The sequence below is a fragment of the Lupinus angustifolius genome, chromosome LG15, assembly GCF_001865875.1.
Source record: "Lupinus angustifolius cultivar Tanjil chromosome LG15, LupAngTanjil_v1.0, whole genome shotgun sequence".
In the NCBI taxonomy this organism is placed as follows: domain Eukaryota; kingdom Viridiplantae; phylum Streptophyta; class Magnoliopsida; order Fabales; family Fabaceae; genus Lupinus; species Lupinus angustifolius.
Window position 1 is genome coordinate 15,023,346 of NC_032023.1, and position 24,045 is coordinate 15,047,390.

Sequence of the window (24,045 nt, forward strand, 5' to 3'; positions counted from 1 at the left end):
TAGATAATATAAAGCTTCCAAATCTATTTTTATTAAAAACCATTACCATATATTTTAACTTGAATTAAAATAAATATATAATAAAAATTGTACAAAAATTTACTTCATATTTTGGTCACTATTTTTTAGAAAAATCTAATGATTTGAATTAATGAGTAGATCTAAACTATTAGTTTTTCATGGAATGAATGACTAAGATTTGAACTAATTTTTTTAACTTATTTTTAAAGTAACTGGATCGATTTCCCTAAATTTAATATTATACTAATAATTATTTCTTTCCTTTTTACATTATTCTCATCTCATTAATCATTGTTTTGCCAAAAATTGATTTGAAAAACTCATTTTGAGACCAAATTAAATAACATATTCAAAAATAGTATTAAAAAGTTTTTTAATTATATAAAAGACAATTAAATTATTCAATTAAATATTGACTAACTTAAAACATAAAATATATGAATGTTAGTACATTAAATTACTCCAATATAAAATCATTCAACTAAATTACTCCAATATAAAATTATTCAATTAAATTACTTCAATATTCATCATAGAATCAATAGATAACATTATGAACGTAAGTTAAGTTTGGTGGAGTAGGTGAATGCACTCATAAGATAAATGATCTTTACATGAAAATAAAAGAATTTGAAATAATTATTGAACAAAATATTGCAAAGCTAAAAGTGATTTTAATATGAGTGTAAAATCTATATACTGACAATATAAATATTTATACACATATATACTATCATTCATTTTTTTATTTGGATTTTTGTTGTTGAAAAATCAACAATAATTAAACATCTAAAGTTTATACATATTTTTCTCATTTAATATATAGTCAAATAAATGAAACATCTAAAGTTCATCAACGAGTCACTTTATCTCCGCTTTCCCGAGACTCGATGAGAATTAGTCTACAGCATCCCATTCCAGTTTAGTTTGAGCTTTTGCCCCCAATTACAGAAAAAGCGATTTTGTCCAAATAATAATAAATATACAAAAAAAGTTATTAAAAGAAAAAAAATGTTTCAGGATAAAATAGTCACTTGAATGTAATAAAACACATCTCAGAGTCAAGAATTATATATAATAGAATGAAGATCTATAAATGATAGAGGATGAAGTTGCAATATAAATTGTGAATAGTTGTTTATTTTTTTTTCTAGTAGCTGACCCTTTTCGATATTACTAAATGTATTCTTTTTCCTTCCATTAAAAAAATAATTCATTTTAAAATATATAACAGCTCCAATAAGTGTCTTTTTACTACTCAGCTAACAAGACATTCGTGGTTCTTCCGGTTAGTTTGAAATTGAATGATGTGATTAAGAGAGAAACGACAGCGTTTAGTCTCCTCTTACCACCAATCAAAGTGAAAAAACCCAAAGCACTTTCCAACATAAGCATAGATTCTTCCCATACTCGTCACTTCTCTCTCTCTCTTAACAGTGGCAAATGGCTTCTTCCTCACACAATCAATAGAAGTAGAAGATATAAAGGAATCAAATCAAAAGGATCAAAAGAGGGCATTCCAGTAATTTCATCTTTTCGATGTTCAACTCTACTCAGTTGAACAACAACAACGACGACACTCCCTTCCTCTCCGGCGGTGGCGGCGTCCGCGCCACCTTCTCTTCCTTGATGGCCGCCACAGCCATCCGATCCTCTTCGGTGGTTATTTTCTCTGCAGTCGCTGGAATCGCCGTCGTCTTCTTCTACGGTGCCAATAGGTAAAAAAAAAAACCATAACCACCGTTCAAATGCAATACAAAAACCCTAGCTCTTGTTTTCTATTCCGATTTTGTTTTACTAAAGAGGAAACGGCAGTGTAAATTATATAGAAGGGAAAAACAAATTTCATAGATGAATCATCTTAGCCTTAGGCGAGGTCACAATTCATCTTCAAATTCCTCTCCTTCGTCATCAGCGCCATCATCTTGGGTTCATTTGCGTTCGGTTCTATTTGTTGTCACTTCTTCTTCACCAGCTTCTTGTTCGTCCTCTTCTTCTGATCGGTTAGTTCTTCTTCCTCCTTTCTCTCTCTTTTTAATTTTTTATGATTCAAGTTTTTTAAGATTTGTTTGAACTCAGATTTCTATTACTTTTTGTTTTATTTTTTGTGCCAGATCTTGCTGTCAGTGTCATCTTAAGTTGATTTTTTTGTTTTTGTGCTTCACAGTTCACATTACAATTGTTTCTGTTTTTGGGCCTCTTCAGTGTTTCGGTCTGATTGTGCGTTTAGCTGCTATAATCGTCGATTTGGAACTACAATGCTCAAAATAAATAAAAAATCAATTTTGGTTTGTCTTTGAAAGGAGAAAAAGGTTGAGGAGAGAATAGAGATAGATCTTTTGGTTTTTCTGAGGGGAGATACATATGCTTCTTCAATTCCATTCCACTTTTCTCATGTCAAATAAATTCGGTTGAGGAAATCGTCCTTGTTTGGAGAAAAAATGCAACTTAATTATGATCTTCATGGATATCTAAACTCCTGTTTTTTGCAGAATATGTTCTTCGTATCGTGTCTTCCTGAGATGGAAAGGGAGATCTATGCTAGAGTATCTTTAGTGAGAATGTGATCTATGCTAGAGTATCTTTAGTGAGAATGTAATCTATATTTTCTCGACCAAATTAGACTTTTTGGCGCCTAGAGGAAGATTTAAGAAAATGTATCATAGTCAACAGTCTAGGCTTTGTTATGTGACAAGGAGGTCATGGGTTCGAGACATGGAATCAACCCTTCCCTGGACCCTGCATATATTGGGAGTTTTGTTGCACCAAGTTGCCCTTTTTTAGTCATAGTCTGTCAATCTACCTGCTGCATCAAGGATTATAGTTTTGGGGCTTTAAATAATCTGGATTTCGTTCTTAATTTATATGTGAAAGATGGTTTATGACAAAACATAATGGTCTCATTTAATCAATAGCTGACCACATGTTGTGGTAAAATGCTTTGTTTTTGTCGTTGGTGATGATGAAGCCTTCAACTTCAAGGACAATCATTTATAATTTATACCTCTTGCATTTTTTCTAAAACAAATGTAGATAAATACCATGCCCATGTCCTCGTAAATTTTTACTTGGGATTGTTTTAGTCCTTCCTCCCTCATAATGAATAAATTAATTAGTACAATTAAAAATTTAAATGGATCACAGCAGTGTTGTGATCTATTGGTTGGGTTTTGGAATCAGCTGTTTTGATTTTCTAAGGAATAACTTTAGAAGTATGCAGAGCAATATGCATGTAGTATTAAGGAAGACACTGCTGAAGTGTTCTTTCGGACAGGAACTCCATTGATGATGCTTCTCAAACTTGATGCAGATGCTTTTCAGTGTAGATAGAAGTAGGTAGCGCTGAATGAATTTATTTTTTTTAGCCCAAAGGAAATAAGATAGTTCTACATAAACCATTTAACTCCAAAGACCATAAACCCTAACAAAATGAAAATGTATGAAATCTGTGTAAAAAATATAATCTAATCAACATAGTTTTGTGGTTGTAAGAACTAAAATATTTTTGTATATGCTTGATAAAGTTGATTGATTTGGTATAATACAGTGCTTTGGTGTGCTTTTAATCTTGAAGAATATCTTTCTCTATGTACTTTTTTACTCCCCAAAATTTCATAAATGATTCTTTGCTTCTTTTTCTGTATTCTAAAACTCACTTACATCTAGGCAGTTGTAATGAGTAATTCTTTTGGGCAAAATTCCAGGGGCCGTCTTAAGTCACCATGGTCACGCAGGAGAAGAAAACGTGTCCTTTCATGTCATCGATGGAAAAGCTTATTCACACAAGATGGGAGATTCCATGACGGTGGGATTAAGTTTCTGAAACGAGTTCGCAGTGGAGTGAGTTTACTAGTCTGTCTATCTAGATTTTAAATGTGTTTTTTTTTGTGTTTCTTTGTTGAAGTAATGACACTATAAATATGTGATGCAGGGTGTTGATCCTAGTATTAGGGCTGAAGTTTGGCCATTCCTACTTGGAGTGTAAGCAAGCTACATTTCTTCTTTCATTTCTGTTTGAACTCTACTATTCAAGTATTTATGTGCCAGCATACTTATGGTCTAAGAAGTATGGACATGCAGGAGATACAAAACCGACATACACATGGAGCAAGATTTATTTCCCATTAATATTAACGAAATTACATTGATATCTCTTATTTCAAAAACTACACTCACCTCCCTTAAATTTAATTATCAAGAACAAGAAAATGCTATTGGGGTAAAGTTGTCATTTGCGTCATGCTATGCATTAGGGAAAGTGTTGATTTTAGAAATGGATCCTTTCGATTGTTTTTTCTAGTCAAGTGGTCAATTAGAGGAGAGAGGTAGCCACAAATATTATAAAATAAATTTCACATATCTAGACTGGACCTACTAAGTAAACCCTTATGTGCCAATTTTTCCTCTCCACTTAAGCACTTCACAAGAAAATGCTATTGGGGGACATATTTTCATTGATTACCTTCTCTTTTTATATGTGAAATGTTATTTCCCTCTATTTTCTGCATGCACTTATTTGTATAAACAAACTTTTGTATGGTTACTGATTACCCATTCATTTCTACAGCTATAACTTGGACAGTACCAAAGCAGAGCGAGATGTAATAAAAAATCAAAATAGGTACGCCTTCAAGTTTGTGCCTTAAATCCATGCTCGACATTTTTCCAATCTTCAAAATTTTATTTTGTTGGTACTCCCTCTTCTGTTTGTTAGGTTTTGACATGGTTTTCCTTTTATGCCAAATCTATAAACACAGAAAGGAATATGAGAAACTCCGCAGACAGTGCCGACAACTGCTAAAGCAGAGCAATGGAAGCTTCAAGTTAAATGAAAGTGGTGAAATCAGCTATGAAGGAGATGGTGCAAGTCTTGTTCAAGATTCTGGTTCTCCTAATTCTGAAGACGCAACAAGTGCCAGGGAATCCCTTTCTAGTGAGGAAAGGAGCCCAGATACTGAATATTCGGATGATCCATCTAGTGCCTTGTTGGAAGGATATGATGTTCTGAATATTAGCAATGCTGATATATCTGCACTGGATACTGATTCCTCTGATTCAGACTCCTCAGAAGGTCTTGAAGTGATTCAGGCATTACCTTCTGATGGTGTTCGAGGAGAGAACAATTCCAAGAGAATTTCCAAGGTAAATTCGTCTCTCTCCCCAAGGAAAGCCACATCGAAACTACGAACTAATGAAGATTTTCCCACATGGCAACGAATCATCAGACTTGATGCATTACGTGCCAATGCAGAATGGTTGCCATACTCCCCCTCCCAAGCTACTGTAACGGATAGTAGGGCACATCGTTCTGCGGAGGCTGTTGGCTTGAAGGATTATGGTCACCTAGAGGCCAGCAGAATCTTTCATGCTGCTCGACTAGTTGCTATTCTTGAAGCATATGCACTGTACGACCCTGAAATTGGCTACTGTCAGGGTATGAGTGATCTGCTATCTCCCATAGTTAGTGTTATACCAGAAGATCATGAGGCTTTCTGGTGTTTTGTTGGATTCATGAAGAAGGCAAGGCAGAATTTCAGGCTTGATGAGGTGGGTATTAGGAGGCAACTTGATATAGTTGCAAAAATAATCAAGTTTAAGGATGCACACTTGTTTAGACATTTGGAGAAGCTTCAGGCCGATGATTGCTTTTTCGTGTATAGAATGGTAGTGGTATTGTTTAGAAGGGAGTTGACATTTGAACAAACTCTTTGCCTTTGGGAAGTAATGTGGGCAGATCAAGCAGCAATCAGGGCAGGCATTGGGAAATCTGCATGGAGCAGAATTAGGCAGCGTCCTCCGCCAACAGAAGATTTATTGCTTTATGCCATAGCAGCTTCAGTGTTACAGCGGAGGAAGTTAATTATTGAGAAATATAGCAGCATGGATGAGATCATCAAGGAATGCAATGGCATGGCAGGACAGCTTGATATTTGGAAGTTGCTGGATGATGCACATAACTTGGTATCGACCCTTAATGACAAAATGAAATTGAGACGTAATTCCGATGAATGAAGTTTGATACTTAAAAAAGTTAGAACAAACTAGTTTATCCCCACTTCAATGGTTCCAGATTTCTCCTCTGCGTCTGAAAACAAGCACTGCAATGCTGAATTTATTTCTTTGAGGTCTGCTGCTTCCTTAAACTTATCATGCTAATTCTGAAGGCTTTAGTTCCGAGACAATGTTGGCTTATGTAGATGGAAGTTGGCTGGATTTGCCCTTTTCTTTGTTTTACCTTTTTTTTCAGTCCCCATTGCCCCCATCATTTTCTGTGTTCCTTTAAAATTCTGATTTGGGACCTCTCAGAGCACCTTTGCAAAAAGCAGGTGGTGGTAGCATGTAACGGTTGTATGTTAAAAGAGGCTCAGATATCATGGACACTTGTGATGTCTCTTTTGACTGAACTCATAAGTTATTTGACTCTTTCAAATGCTGGCCAAGTTGCAAAATTATTTGAGTTTAGCTTTAAGGTTTGATGAGATGTACTAGTGGTGAAAGGATGCATCATGCTCCAAAGTGAACGAGACTATTTTATACAAATATTATCATAGTCCGTCACTCTTAGGCATTGAAGAATAGCCTTCGGCCTGGAATGTTACTTGAGGGGCCAACTTTGTTTACTCACTAAAGCAATTCCGTATTGTTCTTGAATTATGTAATAACTAAGTCCATTATAACCCCTAATACTTGGAAATGAATGTTAAACTTTGTCATCAACACCACAGCTACGTAATTGTGTCATCGTCACTATCAACTCAACTGCTTCACTCACTATTACAATTATAGTGTATGTGTTATCAGTGTAGAAAAATTTATATATAATCAACACATCATTTATTTATTCATTTGTATTACTTTGAAGAGTTAATGATGATTAAACATGAATGATGGATAATGCAGTTATAATATATAAAATTCATACATTATCTATACATATATATTTTTTTTCTCTTGCAACTATTACCATTATCATTCCTACACATCATCATTGTTGCCACGACCATGATTGCTCTCCAGCATACTCTTGCCACACCATGCACTACTATTATAGTTGGCATCGCCATGCCAATATTAGAAAATTGCATTCAAAAGTATAATTCTAAAATCTATTTTTTCCTCAACACCAAACATGTACTACACTAATTGCACCAAAAGATAATAATACATTTATTCTTAAAACTTATTTTAACATCTTAAGAATAAAAAAATTAATGAATTCGCTGGTATGGGTTGTCAATTATGTAATTTGAACAAATCTTGTGACAGTTTTTGTGGTGGACAAAAAATCTTCTGACTGTTTTTTTAATTTTTGGTTATAATCATGTGTGCTGTTATTGATATATAATTAATAGGGAATAAAATATCTATCATACTAAAAAGTAAGATATTTCTTTAACCATTAAAATTATTATATACCTTATATTTAGTCATTTTTTATAAAAAATATTTCTTAAATTAAAATATAATATTATATATCATAATTTTAATAGTAGTCATACGATAGGAGATACTTATTTGTAATAAGTAAACATATTGTTTAACAGTCCACCCAAAGTGTGAGATTTGGAGAATTCGGGATCTGGAGAGAGAAAAAGGTATCCGATCTATCTATAAACTCTTCTTTCTGGTAACAACCTCTCTCTTCATTTATCCCCCGCTCTTCACTCGTGTATTAAATAAAAGTTCGCCTTTCTCTTCTTTTAACAGAGTTCGTCTAGATTCATCTCTGGTAAACTTCTTGATATTGACGTGATCCTTGATTGTTCCCTTTCCTGATACTTTTGGTCCTCTTTTTCTTCACACACTACATCAAAAGAAAACACTTTTAGGTGGGTTTGACTTCAATTTTTGTTGGGTCGTTTTTTGTTTTTTTAATTTTGCAGTGAAAATGGCTTCAGATCAGAAGGTTCACACTTTTGAAGAGGTGTCCAAACACAATCAGACCAAAGATTGCTGGCTTATTCTTTCTGGCAAGGTAATTTTGTTTTTGTAAGAGTTTCTATTTTTGTGCGAATTATTGATTCTATGAAGTGATTGACAGAGAAACAAAACAACACGGGCTTTTAAAATTAACAAGGCAGAGTGGCTCATGTGTCATATGCTAGAGAACTGTGTCAAGCTTAGGAGAGTTTTATGGCACAATTATAAGATCCGCAATGTCGATGAGAAAATAAACTTGATGTAGCATAGATGAGAGTGTTACATTATATGAGTGTATGAGATTAGAAATAAACGCATAAGAGAGAGAGTTGAAGTAACTCATGCCGTAGAAAATAGTGTAAAGAGTGTAGAACAAAAGGAGATTAGTTCAATTTTAAGAGGAAGAGGGGGCTAAGAAAACCATAAGTGAAACGATTATGAATGATTTATAAATAAATGCTTTTGTTAACAAACATGATTTATTATAGAGCATTATGGTATCGTTCGATCCATGTAGTTAAACTCATCTAGTGAGATTAAGCCTTAATTGTTGTTGTTTTGTGAGATTTGCGCTGATTAAGATGCTTATAGAATTATACATCTAATATTTTATCATGTCTGTAGGTAGTTCATTTCACATGCTTTTGATTCCTTTGGGACTTTCTCAATTGAATATCTTTTGATGCATGAAAGGTTTAGACTAACCTAAAGATTATTTAAAATTTGGATTGGAGATTTAGGAGGGAAGGTTCTCAATCCTCTTGTATGTTAGCTGGATGTCTTTATTAGCTGTAGTATTCATATAAACTAACCACTCTTTTGATACAACTCAATGTTGCCTTCAACTAACCCATCCTCACTTAAGAGATATTTGGCACATATAGACATCCAGCAGAAAGAAAACCACTTTCACTATTTTACCCAGTAACCGAGTTGGTACATCGAGATGGCCAGGTTTTTAAGGCTATTCAAACATCCTGCAGAGTGCAGAATAGTAGAATAAGAAACTTGGGTTCTTGTATGTGATGATGTTAGCTTCTGGTACTTAACAACTTTATGTGCTTCGACATATTAGGTGTACGATGTCACCTCTTTTATGGATGATCATCCTGGAGGTGATGAAGTTTTGTTATCTTCAACAGGTATGCTTATGTCATCTTTAGTATTATTGACAGAACTGAAGGGTAACCATATTAATTATACATATTGATTATGACAGGGAAAGATGCAACCACTGATTTTGAAGATGTCGGACACAGTGATTCTGCGAAAGAAATGATGGAAAAATATTATATTGGTGAGATTGATCCTGTAACTGTCCCACTAAAGAGGAAATACATTCCTCCTCAGCAGGCTCAGTACAACTCTGATAAGACTCCAGAGTTTGTGATCAAGATTTTGCAGTTCCTTGTCCCTCTCCTGATATTGGGTTTGGCCTTTGTGGTGCGACACTACACCAAGAAGGAGTAGACCCTTTCTTAATTAGAATGAACCCTTTTGAAGGGATTGTTGTTTGCATTCTAGACAGGGCCATGAAAAGGGCAGTGTTTAGTTTTATGTATCTTGTTTATGTAATGAATCTGGATTCAGTAAGCCAATGTTTTCTGAGTTACTTTGGAATGGTACTAATGTCATTGTGCCTGAATAATCTTATATTGGATGATATGTTAGTTTCCTTTATGCTTCATTAATATTTTCTTTCATCATTTTGCCACAAGTTCATTAGTTCAATGTAATAACACTGTCTTACACCTAAAGGTTGGCGTACCTAAATTCAAGGTGTACACCATCAAGATGAGCATGGGCCTATTGGTCCGGTTAAAGCTTGTCTCTTATCCAATCCTAAATGTTGATTTGGTTAAGGTTTGTCTCTTATCCGACCTAGATGATGGTTGGATTATTTTCTGAACTGGGACCCGGTTCTAGACTCGAAGCTAACCCAACCTTAAATGTCGATCGGGTCAGCTTTTGAACTCAAACCCGATTAAATATAATGCATACCCCTTTTAAATAAGATTTTCTCAATATTGTTTATTATTATGAATATGTAATTTAAGATATGAAATGATATATGAATATATTGTTAACCATGTATGCATGATGAAAAAATGAGAGAATTAATGATATATTCGACCAAAGAAATATCATCATCACTCTGTACATAATTGAATAGAGTCACATACAAAAAATGATGAGTGAGTAACCATGAGACGAGTTCGGAGTGAGTAATGTTTGTCCCATACATGACCTTAAATATTGATTAAGTCTAATTTTTAAATTGAAACTTGATCTTAGACCCAATGGAACCTCACCATATACAAGTCCGATCATAATAAGGGGAGTAGGTAGGATTGGGTCCTCCATACCTCTAACAACTATGACCACTTACTTGAGCGATGAATGATTTTGCCCACAACTATATTCATTCAATGGTTAAAAACTAGTAGATAATTTAGTGTCTTAATCATGATGTTACATATTTGTTGCACATATGAAATGATAGACAACGCTAACACCCCCTGTACCTGACATCAACAAACAACAACTAATTAACCAAGTTACAAACACATGCTAGATGAACAGACTAGACTAATACAAGTAGGGGAATTTCCCATTTACATCAAAGATGGGTATGGAGGTTATCAAACATTTATCTCTTTAGGACTGTTTCAGCAACCACCAACAACAATCAATTCCGATCTTAGTCAACAATTGTGTCAGTCCTCTATGTACTCACATTCCATTCCTGCTGGGTTGTAACTAGTGTTGGACTGGACTGGATGATCCGACCTGTTTTACGGTTGATCGGACTTTCAAGTTTGTAGTTTTAACCGAATAAGGGTTGAACCATTTTGAACCGTAGAAATTTTGGTCCGACCGCATCAAAACCGGTTGAACCGAAATAACCCGGAAAGTGAACCAAACGGTTCACTTGAAATTGTAAGAAAATAGAATACTACTCTAATGTAATGTTTTGTTTTACTCTAATCCAAAAATGGAAAAATGTTATTTCAATATAATTATACATAAATACTGCATCATCCAACGTTCATTTTCAATTGTTATTGACTTTAAGAAAAAGTAATCCAAATGAACGGTAGATGATGCACTGACTGTATATACATCTTTACACTGTCAGTGCATAGATTAAATACTCAAATGCTAATTATATAAAATTTTGAATTTATATATAACTATATATTTATGTATAAAAATGGTAAATTATATATGAAATTGTCCGGTCCAACCGAACGGTTTAACCGTTTAAACCAATTAAACCTAATACGGAACCTCTTCCAGTTTGATGTCCGGTTCAGGTTTTACAACATTAATTATAACAACTAACAAGATACAAACATGAAAAAGACTTCAAATGTAAAATATGAGTTCCTGGTGCAAGGACATAAAACTTCTCCACGCGAGAATCAGTTAATTGTTTTTCATTAATATTTTAGAACATAAAATGCTTAAAATATGATGAACCGGGTAACAAAAAACAATTTTATAACTACTTGACCCTAGTGTATTTAAAAAGGACAAACAAATTTTCTCCAAAAATACAGAAAATAATCTACTTGGATTTACTAAAAGACAAAAATGATATGTTGCTCTTTGTCCTTTACTAACACTCTGTTTGATTCACGGAGGAAAATGGAAAGAAAGAAAAGGGAAGGAAAGAAAGTTGAAGGAATTTAAATGAGTAGAAAGTGAGATAAAAAGTTAGTTGTTTGATTTAGAAGAAAAATGAAAGAAAGAAAGTTATAACTTTTCTCTCATGTTGTTTGGTTGTTTAAAAAGTGAAAGGAATGAAAAATAATTATGTGTCAAATTACATAATCACCCCAAATAAAAATGTCACATTTGAAATATTTATAATAAACTTTAAGTATCTATTTTGAAAATCATGCAATAAAATAGAAATATTAAGCACACTTGACATTAGGGATGGCAATGGAAACCGAACCCGTGGGTACCCGCCCGAACCCGATCCGAATTTAACGGATTAAACCCGTTGTTATTTGGTTCGGGTTTTTACCCGATGTTAATTTTCGGGTTCGGGTTTTACCCGATGTTAATTTTCGGGTTCGGGTTCGGTATGTGCGATACCCTACCCCGAACCCGCCCCAAACCCGTTACAATTAATATTTTAATTATATGTTTTAACTTAACCCTAGTTTTGTGTTGTGCCTATTTTTCCCCAAAGTTAGAAACAAATCAACTCCACAACTGCACAAGCAGTGCTTCACTGCTTCTCCCACAGGCACAACTGCACAACAACACAAGCAATGCTTATCCCACGCACAGACAGCCCCACATCTCCATTTTATTTTCATCTTCTCCACTCATTTTTATCTTCATCTTCTCCATTTGTGTAGTCGTGTTTCTCTTCATCTTCTCCATTGGTTTTCGTCTTCATCTTCTCCAAAGGCAAAGGAACAATCATCTTTATCTTCTTCATTCATCTTCCTCTTCTCCATTGGTAATATATCATAGCTTATAAGTAGATTTTTTAAAGCTTTTTGATTGATTTATTTATTCATAGCATATTTGGATTTCATATGAATAATCTACTTTTTAAAGCTTCAGATCTATTAAATAGAAGTATAAGGAGTACTCCAATATAAAATGTTTAAAGACATCCAATATAAAATGTTTTAGCACTATTGTATATTATTTCGGGTTTCAGGTTACCCGAAACCCAACGGGTTCGGGGATGGTAGTGGTAATTGTAACCCTGCAGTGTTCGGGTTCGGGTTTTAAATTCCGGGTTCAGGTTTGGGTATGCATAAACCGACCCTGCCCCGTCCCGTTGTCATTCCTACTTGACATAATATCAATGAACATAAAATATATGACATTCATAACACAAAAATATTTAGGCACTCCAATTTACATAGCTCAACGTTACACCTTAATTACATATAAACTATGATGTATCAAATATCCACCACTCCATGTGATTTTCACCTGCAAAATAAAATGAAACATAATTATTAACTAAACATGTGAAATATCCACCACTCCATGTGATTCTCACATGCAACATTACACATTAATTACATATAAAATATGAGATTGATGTTTATTTTTGTGAGGAAGAAATAGAAAATAAGTGAAGAGAAGAAAGTGATGAGACAAATGAGGGTATTATAGTATTTCCATAAAAAGTATGTTTTCCCTAAGCTTTTCCACTCACATTTGGGGCAAGATTTTTTAGCATGGACCCCACGTTTTTTTTCATCTCCTCTTTCCTTTGTGAACTAAACAATGAAAAAGTTATCTTTCCTCCTTTTTTTCTTCCACCCCTTTTCATTCCTTCCATTTTCTTCAGTAACAAATACAGCCTAAAAATCACAAGGTGAATATCAATACCATCAACTTGAACTCGATGTCTGTTGTGATGACATATCCTTATGGCCCCTTGTTGACAGAAAAAAGTTGATATATAGATATAAAAAAAATGTTTGCAATAAAGTATACGAATTTTATGTATTGTTATTATATTATTTATTGTTTATATTTAATTATCACTTCTCAAAAAAGAATAATGATATATAATATAGTAATTGTGTATAAATCTTTATATTTACAATACATAGATATTACACTTCTACATATAAAATAATATATGTGATAATAAGAAACATTATATTCACATGTGATAAGAAACATTATATCTGTGAATATAAAGAATAAAATAAGGCAAGAAAATGGATAAAGAGACAAAAAAAGAGAGGTTATTGACTTATGGCCAACCAGATAATGAAAGTGAAAACAAATAATAAAGAACTAAGTATGACCCTTTAACTTGAATAAAAGAACCTTGGGAGGGGCATAAACACACAAAGAAAAAGACTATTACAAGTAAATAAAACTATACATCTTTCGAGGCCATTGTTAATTTTTTATACAAATTCTTAAGTTTTTAGGATTATTCATAACTTCTAATTTTGAGTTCGGTTAACATTAAAAATTTAATTTTTCTTATAGAAACAATAGTAAGTTTCTTATTCAATGGGAAAATGCAAACATGCTTGTGACTTATGAACATAGATATCTTCGTGGAGTGAATTGTTGTATATATAATTGGTTAGAAAAATAATTAATTATCCAACTTTTAATTTATATATTTTTTAACTAATCACAACAAGTATAGTGTGACACTTTGTAAATGTATTTATGTAATACTATCAATATTAAAAATCTAATTTTAAAGTCCATAAAAAACAGATATATCTTTTGTAAGTTTTTATCTTCGTTACCATTCAACTTCTTCTAAGTAATAAATGTCCTGTTTGCTTGTGTCCACCTTGTGGGTGACACGCTTATCTTTGAGTCTACTCTCTTCCTTGCTCAGTGGTTTTTCTTCTTCCTTCCTAATTACCCAATGAAAGCTTAAACTATTTTAAGCACTTTTATGGAAAACGCCAAAACAGCACATTTGAATTATAAACCCTTAGTGTGTACTATTGTGCTCTATTACATGGTGTAGCCAAAATACATAATGTTAATGTCACTAAGATAGTAGCGTTAGTCTAGTGTATAAGGTCCCACTAAATTCCCAAGAAAACTAAAATGTGTTAAGGGTTTGATTTATGAGAACGATATTTATTGGGAGAGACAATTATATACTCTAAAATAGACTAATTCCTTACTAGAAAATACCATTGCTTATACAAAAAAAATGTTGGTTATGTTAAATGGTTCCTTGATGCCTAAATTGATTGACTAACGAACAAAAATTCAGGAACAAAGGATGTTTTATTCAAAGAAAAACAAAAAAAAAGTTGCCCAATAAGATTTGGTTCAGATAAAGAAGAAAGGGTGAAAATGGCAAAGGAATCTGTGAATCCTAATCCACACAAACTCAACAATATTAAATGAATGGAATTGGGTTTTGAGTTTTGACATTACTTATTACACATAAACTCTATCTTAATTTTTAGAGTTAATTATATTGACACCCCTTAAGTTTTAGTGAAATTATATAAATCACTTTTCATTTTTTTATACCTACACAAACCTCCCATAGTTTTTATAAGTTTATTACACTGACCACATCTGCAATTAAGTGTAATCTTTTAAACAAAAAATGTGATAAATGCAATTAAGTTAAACAAAATATGGTATATTGTGAGGAAAAATTTAAAAATTTAAATAATATACAAATTAATGTATCTTTATTATTTTTGGTTACAAAATGCATCAACAATTCTAAAAAAATATTGTTTAAATTTCTCTTATACTATATCGTAACGAACCAAAAATAATAAAGAGGTATCAACTCATATATTATTTGGACTTGTCTTCACATTATATAATGTTTTGTTTAACTTAATTGCATTTATCACATTTCTTGGTCACAACATTACACTTATTTCTTATGCAGGGGTGATCAATGTAATAAAAGTATAAAAATGAGGGAGGTTTGTGTAGGTGTAAAAAAATATGAGTAATTTGTATAATTTCACTAAAACTCAGAAGTGTCAGTATAATTTACTCTAATCTTTATCACCAACTTCAAGAATTATATGAGCTCAAATTTGTTACTTGTTTTAATTCATGCAAATCTACAACATGCCTAAATCACTTGAGAATAATCACTTTTGTCGATGACAATTTTTGCATGGGTGCAATTCCAACTCGCTTGCAATCCCCCATTATATTTCTACCCAAATCACGAATCATCATAGCCACCATTATGGCCCAGATAGTGATGCACCATAATATTTCTAACACACATTTATGCTTTGTTTGCGAGTTAGTCTTTAAAGTGAGAAAGAAAAACATGGGTGCAATTCCAACTCGCTTGCAATCCCCCATTATATTTCTACCCAAATCACGAATCATCATAGCCACCATTATGGCCCAGATAGTGATGCACCATAATATTTCCAACACACATTTATGCTTTGTTTGCGAGTTACTCTTTAAAGTGAGAAAGAAAAACATGGGTGCAATTCCAACTCGCTTGCAATCCGCCATTATATTTCTACCCAAATCACGAATCATCATAGCCACCATTATGGCCCAGATAGTGATGCACCATAATATTTCCAACACACATTTATGCTTTGTTTGCGAGTTACTCTTTAAAGTGAGAAAGAAAAAAAAGAAAAGGGCTTTAAAGCCATCTCACAACATATATTTTATGGCTCTGAAGTCAACATATATTTCATGACTCTAAAGTCTTTCTCTTCCCTGTATTGTCCTCCAATAACCATCCAATAACCAACTCGCGAACAAACCTTTATCCTCAAGTCTTTCTTTGTCCTTGAACCACGAATGCAGATCTTACATTTTAAAGCTTTTGTTTGTATCTTGTTACAACCCAGCAGGAGTGGAATGTGAATACATGGAGGACAGACACAAATCTTGATTAAGATCCAAATTGATTGATGTTGATGGTTGTTGCAGCAGTATATAGAGATAAATGTTTGATAGCCTCCATACCCATCTTTGATGTAAATGGGATATTCCCCTACTTGTAATAGTCTAGCCTATTTTTTAATTAGTTTTTGCAGTTGTTGTTATTTGATGTCAGGTTAGTGGGTAATGAATTTTGATCTGTTTATGATTAATATCTGAGTTAATTCAGTTGAGCTCAATGAAAAGTTTGATTAATTACAAGGAAAAATTAAACAACTAGTACAGCGTAACTCTTCATTTAGTTGAAATGAGTTTAAAGGGAGAAAAATAAGAAAAGAGAAAGTGAGAAGAGGTTGAGAGGGAGAAAATTGCACTGAGTCAATGCATATTGTTTTCTCTTCATATGTATGAAGAAAGTGAGAAACCCCACACCAAATTTCAAAAAGATGATCAAACTACTTTTATTATTTCTACACTATTACCTTATGCTTGAGTGATAAGATACACACTAACTGCACATTATTTTAAATGTACTTCTTATTTTAATTTAGAAAGAGTTTGAGTAAATTACATTGACACACTGAGTTTTGAAATTACATGACCCCTCACTTTTTTACACTTACACAAACTCCTTATTTTTTATACTTTCATTACATTGATCATCCCCACATGAGAAACAAGTGTAATATCTTAAACAAAAAATGTGATAAATGCAATAAAGTTAAACAAAACATGATATAGTATGTACATAAGTCTAAATAATATACAAATCAATGTATCTTTATTATTTGAAAATAATGTATCTCCTCATATCAGGAGATCATTTATCTCCTTTAGCCAGTAAAAATGTGACATTTGTGCTATTTTATTTATTTTTAAAAATATTTTTATAGAAAATGATGAAACATGACACATGTCATGATTTCCCTAACAGGAGGACATAACTTATCTCCTTATACCAGGAGATACTCCATTCCCTTTTGGTTCGTTATGATATATTACAAAAACGATTTAAACAATATATCTTTAGAATTTTTGATGCATTATGTAACAAAAAATATTAAAGATACATTGATTTATATATTATTTGGACTTGTCTCCATAATATATAATGTTTTGTTTAACTTACTTGCATTTATCACATTTTTTAAAAGATTACACTTATTTCTCAGGCAGGTGATCAGTGTAATGAAAGTATAAAAAATAAGGAGTTTGTATAGGTGTAAAAAATGAGGGGTTATTTGTGTAATTTGCTAAAACTCAAGGGGTGTTAGTGTAATTTACTTAAAGAATTTAAGTATATATAAATCTAATTACTAAAATTTAATATAATTTATTATTTAAACTAAAGTTATAAATAATTTTTATTATTAGTCAAAATAAGGTAATCTAATAGAATTTATTTGTCCATTAAAAAAACTCACTTATTTCTCTTTTAAAGGTAAAAGTATAATATCATTTTAAATAAAAGGGATATAAATATCAATAAGTATTACATTATTTTTACTTTTATATAACACTTCCCTCTCCATTAATGAATAGAAGTCTCGCTCGATAATTAGAGCTCATGGGCGAATTGATGCCCTGAACTGAGATAGTGAGACACAAGTGATCATAAAAGCATAAACTATCACCCTTTGGTAAAAAGATCACTGTATTAAATTTTGTATCTACCAACAAAACATTTTTCACGTGCAAAAAAGATCTAACATCATGCTCAAGACACTCAACTATCTACTAGTTTTGACCTTTGAGTGGCAATAGTTGTGGGCAAAGTCATTTATCGCTCAAGCAAAAGTGGTCATAGGTGTACCCCTTGAATTTAGGTACACTACCCTTCAGGAGTAAGACAGTGTTATTACATTGTACCACTGAACTTGTGGGTAATTGATGAAAGAAAATATTAATGAAGCATCAATTACAAAACGAAAATAACATACCATCCAATATAAGATTATTCATACATAATGATACTAGTACAAATCCCAAAGAAACTCAGAAAACATTGGCTTACTGAATCCAGGTTCATTACTCAAACAAGATAACATAAAACTAAACACTGCCCTTTTCATGGTCCTGTCTAGAATCCAAACAACAAACCCTTCAAAAGGGTTCATTCTAATTATAAGAAAGGGTCTACTCCTCCTTCTTGGTGTAGTGTCGCACCGCAAAGGCCAAACCCAATATCAGGAGAGGGACAAGGTACTGCAAAATCTTGATCACAAACTCCGGAGTCTTGTCGGAGTTGTACTGAGCTTGCTGAGGAGGAATATATTTCCTCTTTAGTGGGACACTTGCAGGATCAATCTCACCAATATAATATTTATCCATCATTTCTTTTGCAGAATCGCTGTGTCCGACATCTTCAAAATCAGTGGTTGCATCTTTCCCTGTCATAATCAATATGTATAGTTAATATGGTTACCCTTCAGTTGTGTCAATAATACTCTAAAGATGACATAAGCATACCTGTTGAAGATAACAAAACTTCATCACCTCCAGGATGATCATCCATAAAAGGGGTGACATCATACACCTAATATGATGAATCAAATAAAGTTGTTAAGTACCAGAAACTAACATCATAACATACAAGAACCGAAGTTTCTTTCTCTATTCTGCACTCTGCAGGATGTTTGAATAGCCTTAAAAAACCGGCCATCTGGATGTACCAACTCGGTTACTACGTAAAATAGTGAAAGTGGTTTTCTTTCTGCTAGATGTCTATATGTGCCAAATATCTCTTAGCGAAGATGGGTTAGTGAAAGGCAACATTGAGTTGTATCAAAATAGTGGTGAGGTTATAGGAATATTATAGCTAATAAAAAGCATCTAGCTATCATATAAGAGGATTGAGAAAGGTTTGCTTAAAACATTCCCTCCTAAATCTCCAATCCAAACTTTAAAAAAATCTCAAGTTAGTTGAAACCTTTCATGCATCCGAAGATATTCAATTGAGAAAGTCCCAAAGGAATCAAAAGCATGTGAAATGAACTGCCTACAGACATGAATATTAGATCTATAATTCTATAAACATCTTAATCAGCTCAAACTTCACAAAACGACAACAATCGAACCTTTCGTTGACAAAACGTTAATCTATAAGTTTTTCCTAAATGTTTCACTTATGGTTTTTTTTGGCCCCCTCTTCCTTCGGAAATTGAACTAATCTTCTTTTAATTTACACTCTTTATTGGATTTCTAACCATCTCCTCCATATGTGTCAAAAACACCTATGTACAATTTTACAATTCTAAGACATGCGTTATTTAAACTTTCTGCCGAATACATTCATTTCTAATCTCATATACTCATCCAGCATAACATTCTCAGCTATGGTACATGGTTTATTTTCTCCTTATGATATTTTACTGCATAACATTCGACACCCTATAAACATTGCGGATCTTATAATTGTGCGACATAACTCTCCTAAGCTTGAGACACATTTGTATTGCATATGACACATGAGCCACCTGCCTTGTTAATTTTAAAAGCACTTGTTTTATTGTTTCTCTGTCAATCACTTCATAGAATCAATAATTCTCACAAAAATAGAAACTCTTACAAAAACAAAATTACCTTGCCAGAAATAACAAGCCAGCAATCTTTGGTCTGATTGTGTTTTGACACCTCTTCAAAAGAGTGAACCTTCTGATCTGAAGTCATTTTCACTGTAAAATTGAAAAACAAAAACGACCCAACAAAAATTCAAGTCAAACCCACCTAAAAGTTTTGTTTTTTTGTTACTGGGTGTAAAGAAAATGAGATCAAAAGAATCAGGAAAGGGAACAATGAAGAATCACGTCAAAATCAAGAAGTTTACCAGAGATGAATCTACAACAACTTTATTAAAAGAAAAAAAAATGCGAACTTTATTTAAAGATGGATCTAGAGGAGAGAAGAGTGAGGGATAAATGAAGAAAGAAAATGCTTAGCAGAGAGAAAGAGTTAGATAGATAAGATACCTTTTTTTCTCTCTTTGTTGATGCAGAATTCTTGTCCAAATCTAACTCTTTTGGTTACTGCGAAACATGAAGCTTACTTATTATATACCAATAATAACAGCACAAGTACAACCATAAAATAAAACAACAGTCACAAGATTTTTTGTGTACTACAAAAACAGTCACAACTTTTGTTCAAATTACATACTTCACCATCGATACCAACCAATGCATTATTTTTAGAGTAAATTATATTAACACCTCTGAGTTTTAGTGAAATTACATAAACCATCTCTCACTTTTCTACACCTACACCAACCTCCCCTAGTTTTATACTTTCATTACACTCAAATGTGATAAATGCAATTAAGTTAAACAAAACATGATATACTATGTAGACAAGTCTAAATAATATACAAATCAATGTATTTTTATTATTTTTGGTTCGTTACACTCTTATAATGTGGTGTAACGAACCAAAAATAATAAAGATACATTGATTTGTATATTATTTAGACTTGTCTACGCAATATATCATGTTTTGTTTAACTTAGTTGCATTTATCACATTTTTTGTTTAAAATTTTTTACATTTATTTCTTATACAGGGGTGGTCAGTGTAATGAAAGTACAAAACTAGGGGAAGTTTGTGTAGGTTTATAAAAGTGAGAGGTGGTTTGTGTAATTTCACTAAAACCCAGGGGATGTCAGTGTAATTTACTCTATTTTTTATTTTTAAGATGTTAAATTAAGTGTTAAAAATAAGAGGAAAAGTTTATATACACCGGGCTGTATAAGAGCTTATATTATCACTGTATTATTTATTATTTATTTTTAATTATTATTGACTTTTAAATAAATAGTGAATGATACACTGTATAAATCTTTATATTTTCATTGTATAAATATTATATTCTAAAAATAAATGTATTATTACTTCTTTGCTGCAATTAGTTTAGTGCATGAAATTGGTATTACAGATGGGAATTTCAATCCCATAAGAATTGAAAATGGAAATGGTTTAGAATCATACTTTTATGTTGTTGTTGTGAAAAAAAGTAATAGATCTTGGAATTATAATTTTAAATGCAATTTTCTAAAATTGGTGGTTGTCATGCCACGGTGATTGTGATGATAACAATAATGCAATGAGGAAGTGGTGATAGATTGGTGATAAAGTTTAATATTCATATCCTAATATTTGAGTTTTTATTTATTAATTTAGTTAGTTAATATATACCATATATAAAATCAAAACATAGTGTAATTTCCACTTCATGTTTTGCTATTCATATTATTTAATTTTTACAAAAAAATTATATAATTCTAATTAACTACCACCAACACATTATTAACCATATCTCTTACCTTAAACTAAACATTATCATAAACACAAAAAATTATAATATAAAGTACACCGAATATAACAAATATATTTTAATTATAAAAAATAAATATTTATAAAAATTAAATATGTACTACCATGCAATATTGACCAACAGACACAAAATGTCTGTACACACTGGTAATAATAAAACTAAAAGATGGAGAATATTTATCTTCTTGAATGATAAGGGAAGTGAGTAACACTTCTTGACTATGAAAAGAAGAAAAGAAGAAGAAAAAAAGTGATCTTGTATAAAATCTTTGTGAGAATTGAAATTGCATAATAGAAAGCTAATCCTACTTATATACATGAAAGTCTAAAGCTAACTAACTAACTACTTATAAAGCACATGTGCTAAATTACAAAGACATGTGCTAAAATACAAATGAGGAAAGGCTAGAAACAGAAAATCTAAAATAGATGCTTCGTGAACAAGTTATCGTGGGTTGCATTATGGTATAGCTGGTTTGGACATGTCTCGGTGTGCTCTTGGTTTGACTGAGTTGGCCTTGAGTCTTGGCCTAGTGAGGTTGTCTTAGTTGGTTGGTTAGATTGCAAGTGATTGGCCTAGTGTCCAGACCTGATGTGGCTGACCTGATTAAGTTGGCCCTGTCTTGTGTAGGATGACACTGGTTCTGGTTTGAGTGACTTGATCTGGCTCTGTCTTCACTGAATTGGCCTGACTCTTGTTTGGCTTGCTTGATTAAGTTGATCTTGGCCTTAGTCTTGTTAGATTGATGTAAATCATGTTATGGTGTTGACATCACTTTGGTCTGTTTGTTGTGTTGACATTGATGGCCCTGTTTTGTTGAATTATTGGCTGAATTAGTTTGCATTGTAGCTTAATTGTCTAATACCCCCACAAGCTGGGGCACATATGTTGAGTAGACCCAACTTGAGATGGATTGTTGAGTAGTCCTTAGGCCCCAAGGGTTTGATGAGAGCATCTGCAAGTTGGAGAAAGGATTTGATGGGCATAAGTTTTACTAAGCCTCTGCCACATTTTTCTCTTATAGTATGGCAATCTAGTTCAATATGCTTAGTCTTTTCATGTAAAACATGGTTAGTAGCAATGTGTGCGGTAAATTAATTATCACAATAAAGAGAAGCATAAGTAAGATGTAAATGTTGTAAGTCATAAAGCATATATGCTAACCCAGTTATTTCACATGAGGTAGTGGCCAAAGCCCTATACTCTGCTTCACAAGAGCTCATGAAAACAATTCTTTGTTTCTTGGATTTCCAAGAAATTAGGGAGTTTCCTAAGTAGATGCAGAATCCAGTAGTGGATCTTCTAGTGTCAAGGCAAGAGACCTAATCACTATCACTATATGTATTTAGGTGAAGGATATAGGAACTAGGATAGAAAAGACCTAAGGAATGAGCACCATTGATATATCTAAGAACTTTAAGAGTGACATTGTGATGAGTTATGATAGGGTTTGCCATAAATTGAGCAAGTTGGTTGACAGAAAAGGATAGATCAGGCCTTGTGTTGGTCAAGTAGATTAACTTACCAACAAGTCTTCTATAGGCAGGGGGTTGAGGTAGGAATCAGAGGAGTCTTGGAACAAATGAGTTCTAGGGATCATTGGGGTAGAAGATGGTTTACAACCAAGAAGCCTTGAATCAGAGAGAATCTCAAGAGCATATTTCCTCTGATTGATGGATATGCCAGACTGATTTCTAGCAACTTCAAATTCTAGGAAGAACTCTAAAGGACCTAGGTCTTTTATTTTGAAAGTTTGGTCAAGGATGGATTTGATGTGATTGGCCTCAATTTGGTGATTACTTGTTATGATTATATCATATACATTTACCAATAGGATAGTAATTGAAGTGGATGAAGTCCATTTAATGAATAGAGAGTGATCTCCTCTTGCTTTGTAGTAGCCATGTTTCAATAGAAAGGAAGAGAGCTTAGTGAGCCATTGTCTACTGGCCTGCTTTAGGCCATAAAGAGATTTTTGTAACTTGCAGACTTGGTTAGGAGTAGAGGATTTAGGTCAGGGGGCAGAGACATGTATACTTTTTCTTCTAAATCACCATGTAGGAATGCATTATTAACATGTAGTTGTTGAAGGGGCCATTTATGGATGGATGCTAAAGCAAGAACTAATCTAACTGTTGTGAGTTTGGCCATAGGTGATAAGGTTTTGATATAGTCAATTCCTTTAGTTTGGGTGAAACCTTTTGCTACCAACCTTGCTTTGTGTCTTTCAATGGTTCCATCAGGATTGTATTTATTCTTAAATACCCACTTGCAGCCTATAGGTTTCTTAGTTGGGAGAAGATCAGTGATAATCCAAGTATGATTGTCTTGTAAGGCAGACAACTCCTTATTGATAACATCCTGCCATTCAGGATGTTGAATAACTTGTTTGTATGTTTTTGGTTCTAT

General features: G+C 32.9%; 3 protein-coding genes and 1 long non-coding RNA gene across 8 annotated transcripts; 3 read left to right on the forward strand and 1 right to left on the reverse strand.

Moving 5' to 3' along the window:
* On the forward strand, positions 1,358-6,502 carry LOC109328203 (GTPase-activating protein gyp7-like). 3 transcript variants are annotated; one of them, XM_019561550.1, is made up of 5 exons: positions 1,358-1,739; positions 3,726-3,861; positions 3,953-4,002; positions 4,589-4,642; positions 4,779-6,502. In XM_019561550.1, exons 1-5 carry the CDS (start codon positions 1,561-1,563, stop codon positions 6,031-6,033), a joined length of 1,674 nt encoding a protein of 557 aa, XP_019417095.1. In that variant the 5' UTR covers positions 1,358-1,560; the 3' UTR covers positions 6,034-6,502. The 3 variants fall into 3 exon arrangements, with proteins under 3 accessions (XP_019417095.1, XP_019417096.1, XP_019417097.1); XM_019561551.1 differs by having other exon boundaries at positions 1,638-2,024; XM_019561552.1 differs by lacking the exon at positions 1,358-1,739 and adding an exon at positions 1,911-2,024 and having other exon boundaries at positions 3,688-3,861.
* Positions 7,546-9,620, forward strand: LOC109328687 (cytochrome b5-like). 2 transcript variants are annotated; one of them, XM_019562266.1, is made up of 4 exons: positions 7,546-7,648; positions 7,905-7,996; positions 9,017-9,083; positions 9,161-9,620. In XM_019562266.1, exons 2-4 carry the CDS (start codon positions 7,910-7,912, stop codon positions 9,409-9,411), a joined length of 405 nt encoding a protein of 134 aa, XP_019417811.1. In that variant the 5' UTR covers positions 7,546-7,648; positions 7,905-7,909; the 3' UTR covers positions 9,412-9,620. The 2 variants fall into 2 exon arrangements, with proteins under 2 accessions (XP_019417811.1, XP_019417812.1); XM_019562267.1 differs by having other exon boundaries at positions 7,636-7,750.
* Positions 18,199-20,409, reverse strand: LOC109328217 (cytochrome b5-like). 2 transcript variants are annotated; one of them, XM_019561576.1, is made up of 4 exons: positions 20,280-20,409; positions 19,894-19,985; positions 18,781-18,847; positions 18,199-18,701 (listed from the first exon to the last, which is right to left on the reverse strand). In XM_019561576.1, exons 2-4 carry the CDS (start codon positions 19,978-19,980, stop codon positions 18,448-18,450), a joined length of 408 nt encoding a protein of 135 aa, XP_019417121.1. In that variant the 5' UTR covers positions 19,981-19,985; positions 20,280-20,409; the 3' UTR covers positions 18,199-18,447. The 2 variants fall into 2 exon arrangements, with proteins under 2 accessions (XP_019417121.1, XP_019417120.1); XM_019561575.1 differs by lacking the exon at positions 20,280-20,409 and adding an exon at positions 20,186-20,205.
* On the forward strand, positions 19,901-20,275 carry LOC109328218. Its single transcript, XR_002105406.1, has 3 exons — positions 19,901-19,987; positions 20,209-20,217; positions 20,261-20,275. It is a non-coding gene; the product is annotated as an uncharacterized LOC109328218 (long non-coding RNA).